This window comes from Melanostigma gelatinosum, assembly GCF_949748355.1.
Source record: "Melanostigma gelatinosum genome assembly, chromosome: 2".
NCBI classification, from domain to species: Eukaryota; Metazoa; Chordata; class Actinopteri; order Perciformes; family Zoarcidae; genus Melanostigma; species Melanostigma gelatinosum.
Genome location: NC_136635.1, coordinates 22,547,380 through 22,561,189, shown reverse-complemented (window position 1 = coordinate 22,561,189; position 13,810 = coordinate 22,547,380). Strand labels below are relative to the sequence as shown.

The 13,810-nt window shown below is 45.3% G+C and overlaps 1 protein-coding gene across 2 annotated transcripts in view; it reads right to left on the bottom strand.

Moving 5' to 3' along the window:
• Positions 1-267: 267 nt before the first annotated feature.
• lrrc49 (leucine rich repeat containing 49) overlaps positions 268-13,810 on the bottom strand; it is a 28,285-nt gene continuing 14,742 nt past the window's right edge. Inside the window, exons 7-15 of one of the 2 annotated variants that reach the window (XM_079282722.1) lie at positions 13,186-13,269; positions 11,817-11,992; positions 11,172-11,267; positions 7,562-7,796; positions 6,366-6,551; positions 4,434-4,543; positions 4,199-4,259; positions 2,264-2,417; positions 877-1,006 (exon numbers count right to left, since the gene is read on the bottom strand). In XM_079282722.1, the coding sequence (XP_079138848.1) occupies positions 2,265-2,417; positions 4,199-4,259; positions 4,434-4,543; positions 6,366-6,551; positions 7,562-7,796; positions 11,172-11,267; positions 11,817-11,992; positions 13,186-13,269 (1,101 nt within the window). In that variant the 3' untranslated portion in view covers positions 877-1,006; position 2,264. Of the gene's footprint in view, positions 1,007-2,263; positions 2,418-4,198; positions 4,260-4,433; positions 4,544-6,365; positions 6,552-7,561; positions 7,797-11,171; positions 11,268-11,816; positions 11,993-13,185; positions 13,270-13,810 lie in introns of both variants that reach the window. The other variant, XM_079282721.1, reaches the window with a different exon arrangement.

The following is a 13,810-nucleotide window of genomic DNA, read 5'->3' as shown; positions in this document are numbered from 1 at the left end:
CACACACACACACACACACACACACACACACACACACACACACACACACACACACACACACACACACACACACACACACACACACACACACACACACACACACACACACACACACACACAGAACCCACTTGACTTCTTCACTCCTGTTAAAAAAGAAATAATAAAAAAATAAAAATAAAAAAAGGTTTCCAGAGAGAGCAATAGTGTTAATACAGAATCGTTTAATACTAATCAGTACAATACAGAAAATCAGTGGTAAACAAAGACAAAGTCCTTGTTTGTGCCCTCCTTTTATACGTCAGACAGGAGAAAGTGAGCGAGCGATGCATGAAACATTATTTAAGACACGGAAAAATCACTCGATAGTCTCGACAAAAGAGACTCGGTTCATTTTCAGCTGATGACAGTTACGGTGAAGAGGGGTCATTCAGAAAGCTTTTAAAGTGCAGCTTGCTCCGTAGGGGACCACGATGCACTGTGACCCGACACGTCCCCTTTCACTCTCTCCAAGTATATCACAGCTCCAAGCATTGAAGAATCGAACGGATTGTTTTTAGTGGAAATCTACATTCTTTGTCTAAATCAGTCTGCATCCTTCTTAATTAAAGAGATACACACTCGTCGGGGAAATAAACCTTTCCGTTTCCACCGACGATCACAGCTGATAGTCGGTGATAAGTTACTGAGTGATGACGTGTTAAATAAATGAGTTTGTGATGGCGCCCCGGGAAAAGCTATGTCCATGTGTGTTGGTGTGTGTGCGGTCTTAAGTGTGAACCTTCGGTCCTCTTCACTTGGTCTCAGAGAGCTTCGCGAGGCTGGCTTGGCGGAAGGCTGCCCGGTCCCTCATCTCCAACACGCTGTCCCTCACCATCTCTGCAAACATGGAAGGCCAGAGCTTGTGCAGGGCCTCGCCCTTCAGATTGGTGTCAGACGCCCTTCGGACCAACTCCTGGAGGTACTGCTCTACCATGGCGGCGCGGTCCGACGACTCCACGGTGCCCTCCTGCGAGGAAAACGAAGAGAACATCGCTCATGTTGATTTATGGTGTTGAAAGGGCTTAAAGCACAAGCAATGTCATTCCAAAACCACGACCCAAATTGTCCTGTCGCGCTCGATCTGCACAAACACAACCCCTGAAGCACCACTGTATGCTCTCTTGGTTTGAATGCAGGTTGAGATTGTATTAAATTGGATTGCTTTAAATTCTTGTCATTGTTCGCAGATCGAATAAAACCTTCTCGACTGCCGAGTGGGCTGGTGTCCCAAATCCTGATTATTTATTGTGTTGGAAATGAAGATGGAGATATTTTTGGGGCTTTAAACCACAACACAATGGCACTGAAAGAGAAAGAGATGCAGTGACGAAATAGTGCATTCAGGGTACATCTGCGATTGCAGGTTGCCAAAGTGATATGCCCGTTCACACAAATTATGCAGGGTGGTGGCGTGTGTTGATTCCGTCTCATGGTGCGCTTGATTTGGCGTATATTGACGCCTTTTACATATGAATACTGGTAAGCTGGGAAACACGTTCCTGAGTTAGTGGCTTCTAGACTTCTTTGTGAAAGCTCACCTAGCAACGCAACATCAAATCCTCTTTATTGGTTGAACCGATGTTAAAGAGACGTGCATCTGACATATAGTGGGCAGGGTTCGTCAGTAAGGGTTGTCAGGTTGCAATTAGCAACACTTTTGTGGAACTGGAACTGGCAACCAACACAGGTTTATCCGCGTGCGCACCGGCATCTATTTTAGAGACAATGGCTAAGCAAATAAAGTTGTTTGCAGGGTGAAAAGTTTGACTAACCCGTCACTAGTCACTAGGCAGCACATCCTGCAGAACCACGGAGCCAGACGAGCAACACGGGAGGTCGAAGCAACACGGGCACGATGACGTAATGAGGTGGAAGCTGCAAGAGCTGGCACACTCACCATGATGAACGCCGCCATTCACAAAGATTTTCATTATTAAGTTAACGTATTACTGCATAGCATCCTAATTACTCAAAATATATGGTGGCTAAAAATGGCAACCGTATTTTGGTATTTTGGCAACCAAAAGCTGATGCCTCCAGCCTGGCAACCACTTTTAAAAGTTGGTGTTGAGTCCTGGTGGGGGTTAGGTTAGTCACTGTACAACTCAACAATGCCATGGTGGCTTTTGGTAGACAAATGGATTAATGTGGGACCCGAGCTTAACTAACTAACTGACTGTTGTTGCAGTCTCTCAAACCACTGGTAAAACAAAACAGATCTGACCTCAAGGCTCTCTGCACTGCAGTCTCTGCTTGGGTAGTTGAACAGCGCTCTGCTCAGGCCTTCTCCCACGAGCTTCCCATTGTCTCGCAGCTCCTCCGGACTCAGTCCTGCCCGCCGGCCACGCCCCTCCAACAGGAATTGCAGCTGGCGCTTCCTACGGGGTGAAGAGAGAAGAGTGAGTCAGACACAGAGCGAGGACACACACAGACACCTGGGGGTGATACAGAAAAGGGAGTAACACCAAGTTACAAAAAATATGTTCTTGCGTCAATCAAATATCACTTTCTCACCTTGGAATCAAACTCTCAAATTTGAATGTCAGTGTTTTTAAGTGCTTTAAACGTGATGTAAACTACATGAAATGTAGCTGTCTATCAGTATGAAATCTCATGTCTTGCACTACTGCACCAACATGTTCCACGGGCCAGTGCCAGGGTGCTGAAATAGTCTTTTCAGAGTAGGCTGGAGGCAAAAATTCCATATCGGATCATATGGGTTTGTGAAGTGTGAGTGTGTGTGTGTGTCCCAAAACACATTTGTGTGTTTCTGTCACACACCATGCTGACGAATAAGATCATATGCAACATGAGCATTAAGCAGTATAGCGTGTACATTCATTCCACATTCATTCTCGATATGTTCCTTTCAGTGAGACCCCTAGTGATGAAGTGTGTTAAGTAGAAGAAGTGAACTTTCCTCGTTCTCAACAAGGTCAAAGGTCAACTGAGATAGAAATCAAACAACCAACAGATCGAACAAACCTTTTCTAGTGAAAGGCCCGTCTTTCTTTACAGTGAAAATACCATTCATCCGGCCATTTTGGGCATTGCCACCATTGAAAAATCTAAAATTTTGCGTGGAATTGAGATGTTAGCAAGTTAGCATTAGCTTAGCAACACTAGCAGGGTAGTGATGACTACAAATAGCCCCATTCGGCGGAGAAGAGTGACACTATAACTTTTTTTCCTTCAGTTTGCCATGAAAAACCTGGCCAAATGATTCATTTTACAGGAGCCACAGCAAACTGTGAACACAATCCTACAGCTATGGATTACAAGCAGCATAATAAATTATGATAAAAATATTAGATATCACATCTGGGTCAAATTGAATTGTTTTCAGATACCTTTTATCCTACTTGTTTCTTATGCTGCAAAATTAGACCCAATCTACTCAATTAATGTGTGAAAGAATTTAGTGTAATGAGATCAGGAATAAGGAAGTGTCGGTTAAAGTGATTGTTGACACAGAACACGTGACGTGCATTAACGTGAGCAAATGAAACTTACACTCTATTGTGTTTTCTGCAGATGTTATAGTTGTTATCTCATTTCCCTTTTCCAGTATTTTTGTATCCAGAAAAAGCACTTTATGTGACATCCAGCATACAGCAGGAGGGTTGTGTTAGATAAGAGGACAAATCTAACAGCATTTAGTGAAATAAATGGAAATATTGACTCAAGGGGTAATGACTGCATGCAGTGATTAAGATTTCAGTGATGATGCGAAAATAATCTCCGGCTTCGGGCTGTTGTGTACTATCTATCCACAGATGTTATCATTATCTATGCATGAATCAGTGTGTGTGTGTGTGTGTGTGTGTGTCCCAAAACCCATTTGTGTGTTTCTGTCACACACCAGATTGTTTAGAGAGCGACACGTAATACAGATTTCTTCCAGAGTCAGATGATTCAATCTGGCAATTTTCCAATCTTTGAGAGGAGCAGTGATACTGTGCGCAGCTTTGCTTTTGACTTTTAGGCTTCCCATAACTAACCAGATGATAGGAAACCATTTTTTTTTTTTAAGTTCTTGTGCGTGACAAATTCAGCAGATTTCTGCTTCGCGACGATGTTTTTTTATTAGTAGTGACAGACCTCGAGAGCTTTTGGCTGGGGAGAGAAGAATGTTTGTGTCAAAGTGCCAAGTACCCACCCTTTTACCCTGAGACACACAGTCTAATTCCCCAGGCTCCTCGGTGCCAGGCTCCGTCTCGCTGTCTCACACAAACACACACACACACACAAATGTATACACGCATACACACGTTAATAATCCACACATTCTTGACATATTCAAACGCACAACAGACACAGGACACGGCGCACACCTGTCATTAAGTTGCAGTTACTGTTATGCTGTGGTTAACTGCGCGAGATCAAGTTCTCACCTGGACTCCTCCAGCAGCAGGAGGAGCCGGCAACGTGGAGTTTCGGTGGCTGCTATGTGACCCAGTGTGCCGAACACGCGCTCTGCAGCGATCACATCGTTCATGGTTACCTAAGGCAGACAATACAAACCAGAATTTTGCACACAGCAGAGGATACGTGATTGATTTGTTACTTTGTGTGCATCGAAATGTGAAAAGACAAAAGTAAGAGTTACAGCTTTGTCATGGGTTGTTGCCGAAACCTGTGGCTCCATGCCTGCTCCTGTGAGGCTCGCAGCTCTTTTATTCACAATAATATTATTTTTTTTAATGAATGAATGAATTTTATTTATAGAGCGCTTTTCACAGACATAACATCACAAAGTGCTTAACAGAGCAGACATTTAAAAGCATAAAAACACAATGTGACCCTAGGGTCAATAAATTACATACACAGAGAAAAATAAAAAATAAAATAAAACATATTTTAAGAGCAGGTCTAGGACATGGGTTTACTTTTACACAAACGGCAGCCTAAACAGGTGGGTTTTGAGCTGGCTTTTAAAAGTATCCACAGTATCTGCGAGGCGCAGAGTTGCAGGCAGAGCATTCCAGAGCCTCGGGGCCACTGCCTCAAAAGCTCGGTCACCACGGGTCTTAAATCGTGTGCGTGGGACTGACAGAAGACCTAGAGCGTTTGACCTGAGAGTGCGGGCGGGTGAATAGGGGCGAAGTAGATCAGCTACATAAGCCGGAGCCTGACCGTGAAGTTAATGAGTTCATGAGTTGAGCGTGATGGGATTTACCCACAAAAACCTCATGTACGTAGCCAACTAGCTGTCTAAACTTAAACATACAGCACTCGCACTTTCACAGAAGTTGGTTGGAAAATCTACCAGGCTAGGCAACTGACTGAATAGCTACGGCAGAGTCAGGAGAGCGTAAAAACTAAATGCAAATTATGAAGATGAGCACAGGACATTGTCATCTGAATGGGAGGACGTTTGGTTTCCCAAAAGGCACAGAATGTTGCAAGCACAAGGTAAACGCGCTGACGTGTCATTCAGACAAGCAGACTCTGTTTTGTATTTTACGAAAATGAATGAAGCATTCAGGGACAGTCACATTAGTATCATATCAGCCGGCATGGCTGCCTCTGCTCATGCTACAAATGCCTCAGAGATGCTGTTGCTAGCCTCTCTCCCGAAACTGAGAGTTTGAAATGTTCAGTGTCAGACCTGTGTTATGTCATTAGGCCTATAAGTCAATGCTGCTGATGTAGTGTTGTGTTGTGCTGCTCTTTGCAATGACGTGTGTTTTTATTTTTATTACATTTTTTTTGGGGGGGGGGCTCTTTATGCTGGACTGATTGGCCAGCCCTGGGTTAAACCATTGTGTCAAAAGCTACAACCATTAATCACAACTCTGCACTGTGTAACAGGATATCTTAAAAGATGATTTAGAGGCTAAATCCTCAGGTGCTGTAGTGTAGATGATTCCAGGAGACAAGGAGCCCATAATTTAAGGCTGGTAAGAGTAAAGGAAAAGATTTGAGACATTTTGTGAAATAGGCTTATTTGCTTTCCGGCCGAGGAGGTAGATGAGAAGAATTTTTACAGATTAAGAAAACAAAATATGACGTGTTAATTAGTGATCCTCAGAGGTGCTGGACAGAGAAAGGCTAGCTGATTTCCAGTCTTTGTGCTAAGCTAAGCTAACAAGCTGCTGGAAGTAGCCTTACATTTAACGAACAGACTTGAGGGCGGTAGCAATCTTCTTATCTCCATTTTTACAATATTGTGATTCTGAAATGGCATATCAAACACATTCTATTTCATTTTGCGTAACACATACTCCATTTAACGCCTCGTCATTGTTGCTGGTTTTGTGTCTTACAAAGTCAGCAGGAGACGCCACCTTTACGCAGCAGGAAGAAGGCATTAACAAGCTCACCTCCTGGCCATTGATCCTCTGCAGGTTGAGGTGGTGGAGGCGGTAGACGGCGAAGGAGCGCCACAGAGCCAGACTGACCACTGGGTTGGCCTCCGGGTGGATGGTCAGCTGGTCCAGACGTCTCACCTGAGCCAGGGCCGCCAGCTGGGGCAGACGGCTGAAGTTGGTTTCCAAGAAGATCAGGTGCTGCAGCAAAAGTAACAAGTTAGTTAAAAAAAAGAAGGTAAAACTATATAGCTGCTGTATATTCATTCATGCCTGTAACTAACTTAGTTGATCATGGAAAAGACTGAACTGTTAAGGAGTTCTAATCCCCTCAGGAGAATCGATTTATATTGATGATACATTAGTTGAGATGGACACTTGAACTTGTGCAGAAGTCTGATGTTTGCTCGACATCTGGGTCGACAGGATCATGCAGAATATGCCACACGAAGTCCACAAAAATAGTGACATTTATAAAGTAAATCGAGATAAACTGGAGAAAGGCAGTCGAGTGCACAGCACATCAGTGCCGAGTCAAAGTGAAATAACTTCTCTGAAAGTTTCTTTGTACACGCCGCCTCGGCAAATACATTTACTTTATTTTGGTCTGCTTCAGTTTGTGCACTGTGAAACCGAACCAGACCAAAAAGAAAACAAACCGCAAAGTACCAACTTCACTCTGATTTGGACGAGCCAAACGGACGACGGCTTATGAAAGCGCCCGTAGACCAACATTTTTGGTTCAATTCAAAGACAATCTAAATTTCTCTCTAAATTTCCCTTTTCTTTTGTTTCTCTGCGTGAAAGTAAATATATATTTTCTGATTAGTCTGCAGGTAAGTGAGTAGGTAAGTGGGGTTGTAAAATAAATATATACATATCAGATGAGGTAGGCCCTTGTTGTAGCGCTCACCATGAACAATTAACTATTCCTTTTGTCTTTGGAACCAGTGCTCTCTTTACCACAGCACTCTGACCATTTTGTAGTGATGACAAATTACGCTGGGAGCCGTTCTGCCCCCAAAAATGTGCACCAAGAAGAAATGTATGTTTTTGTGCAGGAGGGTCAGAATGACCACAACTGGATATCCAACACCTTTAGTTATCATTGCCCAATGTAGAAAATGGTCCAGTGGATAATGGGCCAAAGGCAGTTTGGTGTTCGATGACACTCAATCATTTACTACAACCAACGTGGCCAGTGCCCTCACCGACATATTGGGGAACTTGACCCTTATTCGCGGCAGTGTTGGTACAATGGCGTCGAAGCTGATGTAGCGGAAGGCGATTGCGGTGACGGCGCTGGCGGTCTGAACACCCCAGCCCCTCTCCAGGGCCTCCAGGGCTCCGGGTCCGAATAAACGCAGGGTGTCTCCGTCCAGCTCCGCCAGGTGGCTGTCGGAGAGGGACAAGCTCTGAACGCTGCCGCTCCCTGCCTCCAAAAGCCTGCAAAATAAACACACACACACAAAAACACATTGTAAACCAGTCTTGATACGCTGAACGCAAAGAATTTGAAGGATATCTTGGGGCAAAAAGTGCTGCCAAAAGAAGGGAAAAGCTACATTTCTGCTGAGTGCGCGGCGGTCTCGTAAATGTCCTATTTGTCTCGCCTAATTGCTTTCTATTCTCCTTTACGACAGTTGAAGTGCCCTTCCGTGATAAGAGAGCCGTGAGAGTGGAGGATCTGGGCGAGTCTCAAGGAGACATAATCTCCCCGCCCGAGCCCGGCGCTCAGCCCTCTGGGTCTGCCGACACTCGAGGGGGCCTTCTCAGCATAGCGGGGGCATCAGATGGCTTCTCGCCGCACCCTACCAGACGCTGATCACTTTGTGTTCAGCCCTATTCATATTTCACACCCTTCCAATCTAGAAAGCCAGAAGACTAATCCTCTGATTACAGAACTCCAATCCAAGATTCTTGTTGAGACCGATTCTTTTTAGAAAGTGTGTGTTTGAGAAGTGTGTGGGAGTGAGAGTCAGTGACAGAGAAAGGAAAAGGATGGCAAACATGAATACATAAGGAAACAAAATGAAGCTTTGCCGTGACCGAAGCCTCTTTGTTTGTTGCAGGCACAGCAAGACTCATCCGCCCAGGAGGTGACTCCTCTCTTTGCCGGAGTAAAGTAACTGTAAAACAAAAGGTATGCAGGAGTAGATTGTAGTCCTGACCCAAATAAATACCTTTACCTGGACCGCTAAAGCAAAAACAACATGGAGAAAAGAGAAAAGAGGAGAGATCTGTGGTCCACTTGTAGGTGTCGATACTGTTTAAGTAAGTGTACAGTGCGACATAACTCAAAGGCTGCCCTAGAGTTCAGTCAGTTTTAGACAGACAGACAGACAGACAGACAGACAGACAGACAGACAGACAGACAGACAGACAGACAGACAGACAGACAGTAAAGAAGTGAGTAAGTAAGTTCTGTGCGCCTGGACGCGTGCCACCAACACACTCTGCACTGCGTCATGTACTGTTCCCCCATAATCACAGCTAAAAAAAGGCTGCCAGCTGGCCCCCCGAGTCCCCCTTGTGACCAGCCGCTAGCGCCGAGAGGCAAAGCGATCGAGGAGCGGAAGAGCATATGAAGAGTTGATCACAGTTACATGGATCCTGCTCTGGCCTATTAAGACTCTCATTCAATTAAGGCTATCTCACTTAATCCTACACAAGTTTTTAAAAAGGGACATCTGTCATCTCTCAACAACTTAATCCTTTTTTTGTTTAAATTGTGTCTAATTGAGATGATAGTTCTCAGCAGCAGGCTTGGAGGTAAAGAAACAGAAGATAGTCTCCAGTGTGACAAACACACATGCACTAAGAGGTTGCTCCGCTCCCCAGCCTGTCACTGAGCAGATCCAGGTGTGCCAGGTGCAGCCCCCGACCTACACGGGAAACCAAGAATCCGTTGAGATTCTGGAGCAGCAGGATTATGGATAACCTGTGACGCAGCGGTGCGCTGTTTCTTCAGGGTGCAAAAGAATAAACCTCCTCCTACTGTTGGGATTTCTGGGAATTCACACCACCCATGGACCTGATCAGTGATGTCATGCACCGGTGAGGCAAGAGTGTCGACTCACAGGCCTCAGAAATATGAAACGAGTCCATCCATCATCTGCCCCCCATGTGCTCCACACATGGGGAGGATGATGTATTTTTTTACCGTCATCTAGAACAACTATCTGACGTAGCCTGGGCTTCAATGTGTGGGCTTTATAGCTTTTAAATTTCCCACCACCTGTACACATTCCCAGGTATTTTTAAATTTTTACCTCTTGGCTTTTTAGTTATAGATCTTGCTTCTCGTTCAAGTAACTGGTGGTGCCGTGGTTTGTATGAGCCCTTGTTATTCTGTTGTTCAATACACAAATTCCATCTCAACAAAACCCGGCAGATTGGATCGCGTTAGCTGCTGTTCGTCACCAGAACCTGTTAAGCCACATGATTGAAATTATACTAGAGCCTGTAAAGGTCATTTTCATATCCTGGTGCAGGAAGGAAAAGCTGTCTTTGAAACATGTAATGCATCCCAGTCCTCCTCCCCCATAACTCATCCAGACCGGGATCACAGTGTGCAGGATAATATATCAGCGCCCGGTGCTCACATTAACTCTCCAGAGACTTCTGATTTAGAGCACCTCCAGCATCACGTTATAAACAGTGGAAGAAGAAAACTACCGTCAGACATCTTAGACGTACATGGACTGATTATACCGGAGAGCTCACAGAGCTCAGGAGCAGCCAAGACCCACACACACCCGGAGGAAGCTAAGGGGTCACTTTGTGGCTCAAGACTATTTCAAGAGGGGTTTGATGCACCAGCTGTTGCAGGGATCGGATCTGTCACCGGGATGATTTCTCTACATGTTCTATTAACGCTATTCTGCCAACCCATGAGTAAAGAACAAAAAGAGTACTGCAGCTGCTAGAAACACTGCATGGAAAATTTCAATGACAAGGAGGTCAGGTAGGTAGGAGCAGCCAACCAGCAATCTTAATTTCAGTGTTATTTCGTGTCCCATTGCATGAAGGGAACTTCTATTCTACTGACACAAAGGAGGCGTAACAATGGCTGATTCCTCAAACCATTGGCAAATAAAACCAGAACGTTCTGCAGGGCTAGATGCCAGAAGGTAAGATGTGTTTTGTTTTGCCATTTGAGTGAAGTGATCCTTTACTCAAGTGTACAATACATCTAGATCCCATCAGAAAATATCAGTTTGTGTCCCATACAGTTACTGGTCAGTACGGACAGCTTAACTAATCTATTGAGACTATTTTAGAACCCGGACAGGTGAGGGTTATTGTTGGCTTTCTTCAGATTACTTCCTTCAGGGCGGGTGTACACCAATCGGCAAGTTCCGGAACTTTGAGTTCCTCAAATGGCAACTTAAGGCTGGCTCCAAAAGCTAGTCAATCCCAATAGACCCCAATGTTAAAAGGCTTCACAGCAGTAAATAAACACATTTACAGCCTGGTACAAAAAAAAAACGCTTTTGGTCTCTATAGCTAAATTCCCTGTTAATTTCAATACAACTCACCCGTTTAACTTATATCAATGCTTAAAGTGAGGCATGATTGAGGGCATGGTCGCTTTGAGTGACAGGTGGGTGCCGGCCCATGTCGCTTGCTCAGACCTGCCTTAGCTACACCGATGATCCACCTCTTTCATATATGAATTAGAAGGAAGTTGGTGACGGCCGGAGGCACCCACTTTGAACTTCACAACGACTCTTCAGAAACCAAACGGGTGACGAGACGGAGACTAGGTCCATATTTCATACACTCTACAGTGTACACACTCACGCATGTTTGTCTTACTTGGGATCTCGTGGGCTGTTTGGGCGGCTGTTGGTGCGAAGTCTGTTCTCAGTTCCCGCTGATGGCCGCTCTGGTCCTGAACCTGGGCTTACCCGTCTGATAAAAAAATCAATTAAAAAAAAAACTGAGCAACACAGCAAACTATTATTTTCAGAACCTTCTTAGATAAATTGGAAGCAAGCCTGTAAAGCCATGCTCATAATATACTTTTTTAATCAGCTGAATCACATTCTCATTGACTGTTGTGTTTCGATTCAGAAGGCACTGACATAATGGTTCAGATTTCTGCATTCTGGTTTGGAATGATCAGCGTGCCCCAGATGTGTCTGCCAACAGCTCTAAAGTGTTAGTTTTATTTGAAAACAGATAATCCATGCTCCACATCAGCACCATGGCCCCAGATCAGAATTCTCCTCCAACCGAGGAAACTCATGAGTACTGTATATCAAGTCAAACCTGCTGGTAATCTAAACCCAGCGTTCATTGATCCCTTATGGTTTTATGTTCTCATCTGAGCTACATTATGTACAGTCTAACCAGTCATAGTGCACTCAAGAGTCACACACTCACTGGTACCTTGAGCGCGAATCGTCCCTCTTTTAGCTCTAGAAACGTGCCTCAATCGTCTGCTGAAGTGGTGCGTACCTGGGTTCATCTGGAGAGGGCTCCTGTGCGAGGCCATTGGTCTGGGCGGGGCTGTGGGCGGGGCTGTTCTCCGGACTGACTTCTTCTTTAGCACCATTTGTTGGTGGCAGCTCCAGGCAGGCCCTGACGCCCTCCCACTGCTGCGCTGCATTACGGATCACCAGACGCCGCTTCTCCTTGAGGGACGCAACACACACACACACACACACACACACACACACACACACACACACACACACACACACACACACACACACACACACACACACACACACACACACACACACACACACACACACACACACACACACACACACACACACACACACACACACACACACAGGAGGTTTCAAGTGACATTTCTCTTATGCAGAACACAGAGGGCTGATACTAAGCTAATGGAACCACTCCATTTATCTTGACATAATTACAGGCAAACATGTACCTCCTGCCTTGCTTGTCTCTGAGGTATGTTGCTGAAAAGTGTTTACTGGCCTTACTGGCAGATATCACCCCTTATTAAAGTAAAATCTGAAATTGTATATGCATGTGTTGGTCCAATTTCTAAGCTCTTGTTACAGCAGCATTTTCATTTAATTGCAGTTGCAGCAATAAAAGTGACATCTCAACCCTGCAAGAGAGATTATTTCTGCTCCTTTGCGGTCTTTCAATTGTTCTCTCCTGGCCAAGCTGTAGTTTCGATGCGCTCGGTTACGGAATGTGCCACTCCCCGACGGACGGGTGAGTCAGTATCAATCATGGCGCATCCTTCACCCTTACGAACTCTTGGCTGCGGCATTCAGCATAACATTTTCTCAACACCAGGGATTAACAGGAGTTAGGTTACTGAGAGACAATGCGTTCCGCACAGAGACCGTCTCTCAGCGAAAAGACACCACTGCAGGGCAGACACGGCAGAAGCACCATCCATGTGTACTTCTGCACACACACACGAACGCAGCTTACTGCAAAACAGATGCCCGTGCAAGACGGAACATCTTAGATCATTTAAAGAAACATAGTTCACAGATACTGTAGCACTGAGGATGTTCCTAAAGGGTACTTCTATTGTGTGATGCTGATGCTGTGAATACATTTGAAAAGATGAAAGGCCATGTCAGCATCCAAAAAGTGTATTTAATGGGCCGCACGGCCTCAAGGATCAAAAGACACATACGTTGGAAGACACCTAAGAAGAGGGGAAAAGTAACGACAAATCCTGAGCATGACCCAAACTGTTTAGAGCTTTCTCATCGAATGTGTTTTGATGGGTAAAAAGCACCATTAAGAGGCCAAAGTGGTTGTTATTGTCCAAATTGGTCGGCAACAACATGCTCGGCAACAGGAGCTAATCAGAACAGACCGGTACCTTATGAATGGTTTGCTTGTGGCTCTCCTTCTTCTTCTCCTCCTCTTTTCGAGCCTGTACACCAGCCATGCGCCGATCCTCGTCCTGAAAAAGATAGCTCGTGCAATCAGAGTGTCGCTCCATTCATGAGTTCGGAATTATTCAGGAAAGAGGGGAGGGGGGGGGGGGGGGGGGGCACAAAGGACACCACCAGGAAAAGGCTTGTCCTCTACAGAGCTGGGGGGGGGGGGAACCGGACCGCGGTGGAGGATGGGAGAAGACTCTCACACCAGCTGGCTGCATCACGGGATTATCTGTCTGATTTTCAGTCTCGGATCAACCGGTCCCAGCTGTTTGGCCAAAATTCCCAGAATGCAAAGCTGCCAACACAATCTGAGCGTGCCAGCCGAGAGCTGGGGGATATTCAGCTGTCTGACGAGCTAGCAGAGACGACGCTTCAGCCGGATCAATGGTGGCAAAACTCGAGCCTCACTGGCAGTCAGCTGGTAGAGGCAGATTAAAGATGTGAAGCCATTATGTCACTACTTTACACTAAAGTGCTATTTCTTCAGCAATAACAATGTCTTTGTTTGGGCAGCCTACACGTAGTCTATTCGGCTGATTATTTGACTGTTAAGGCCTCAGT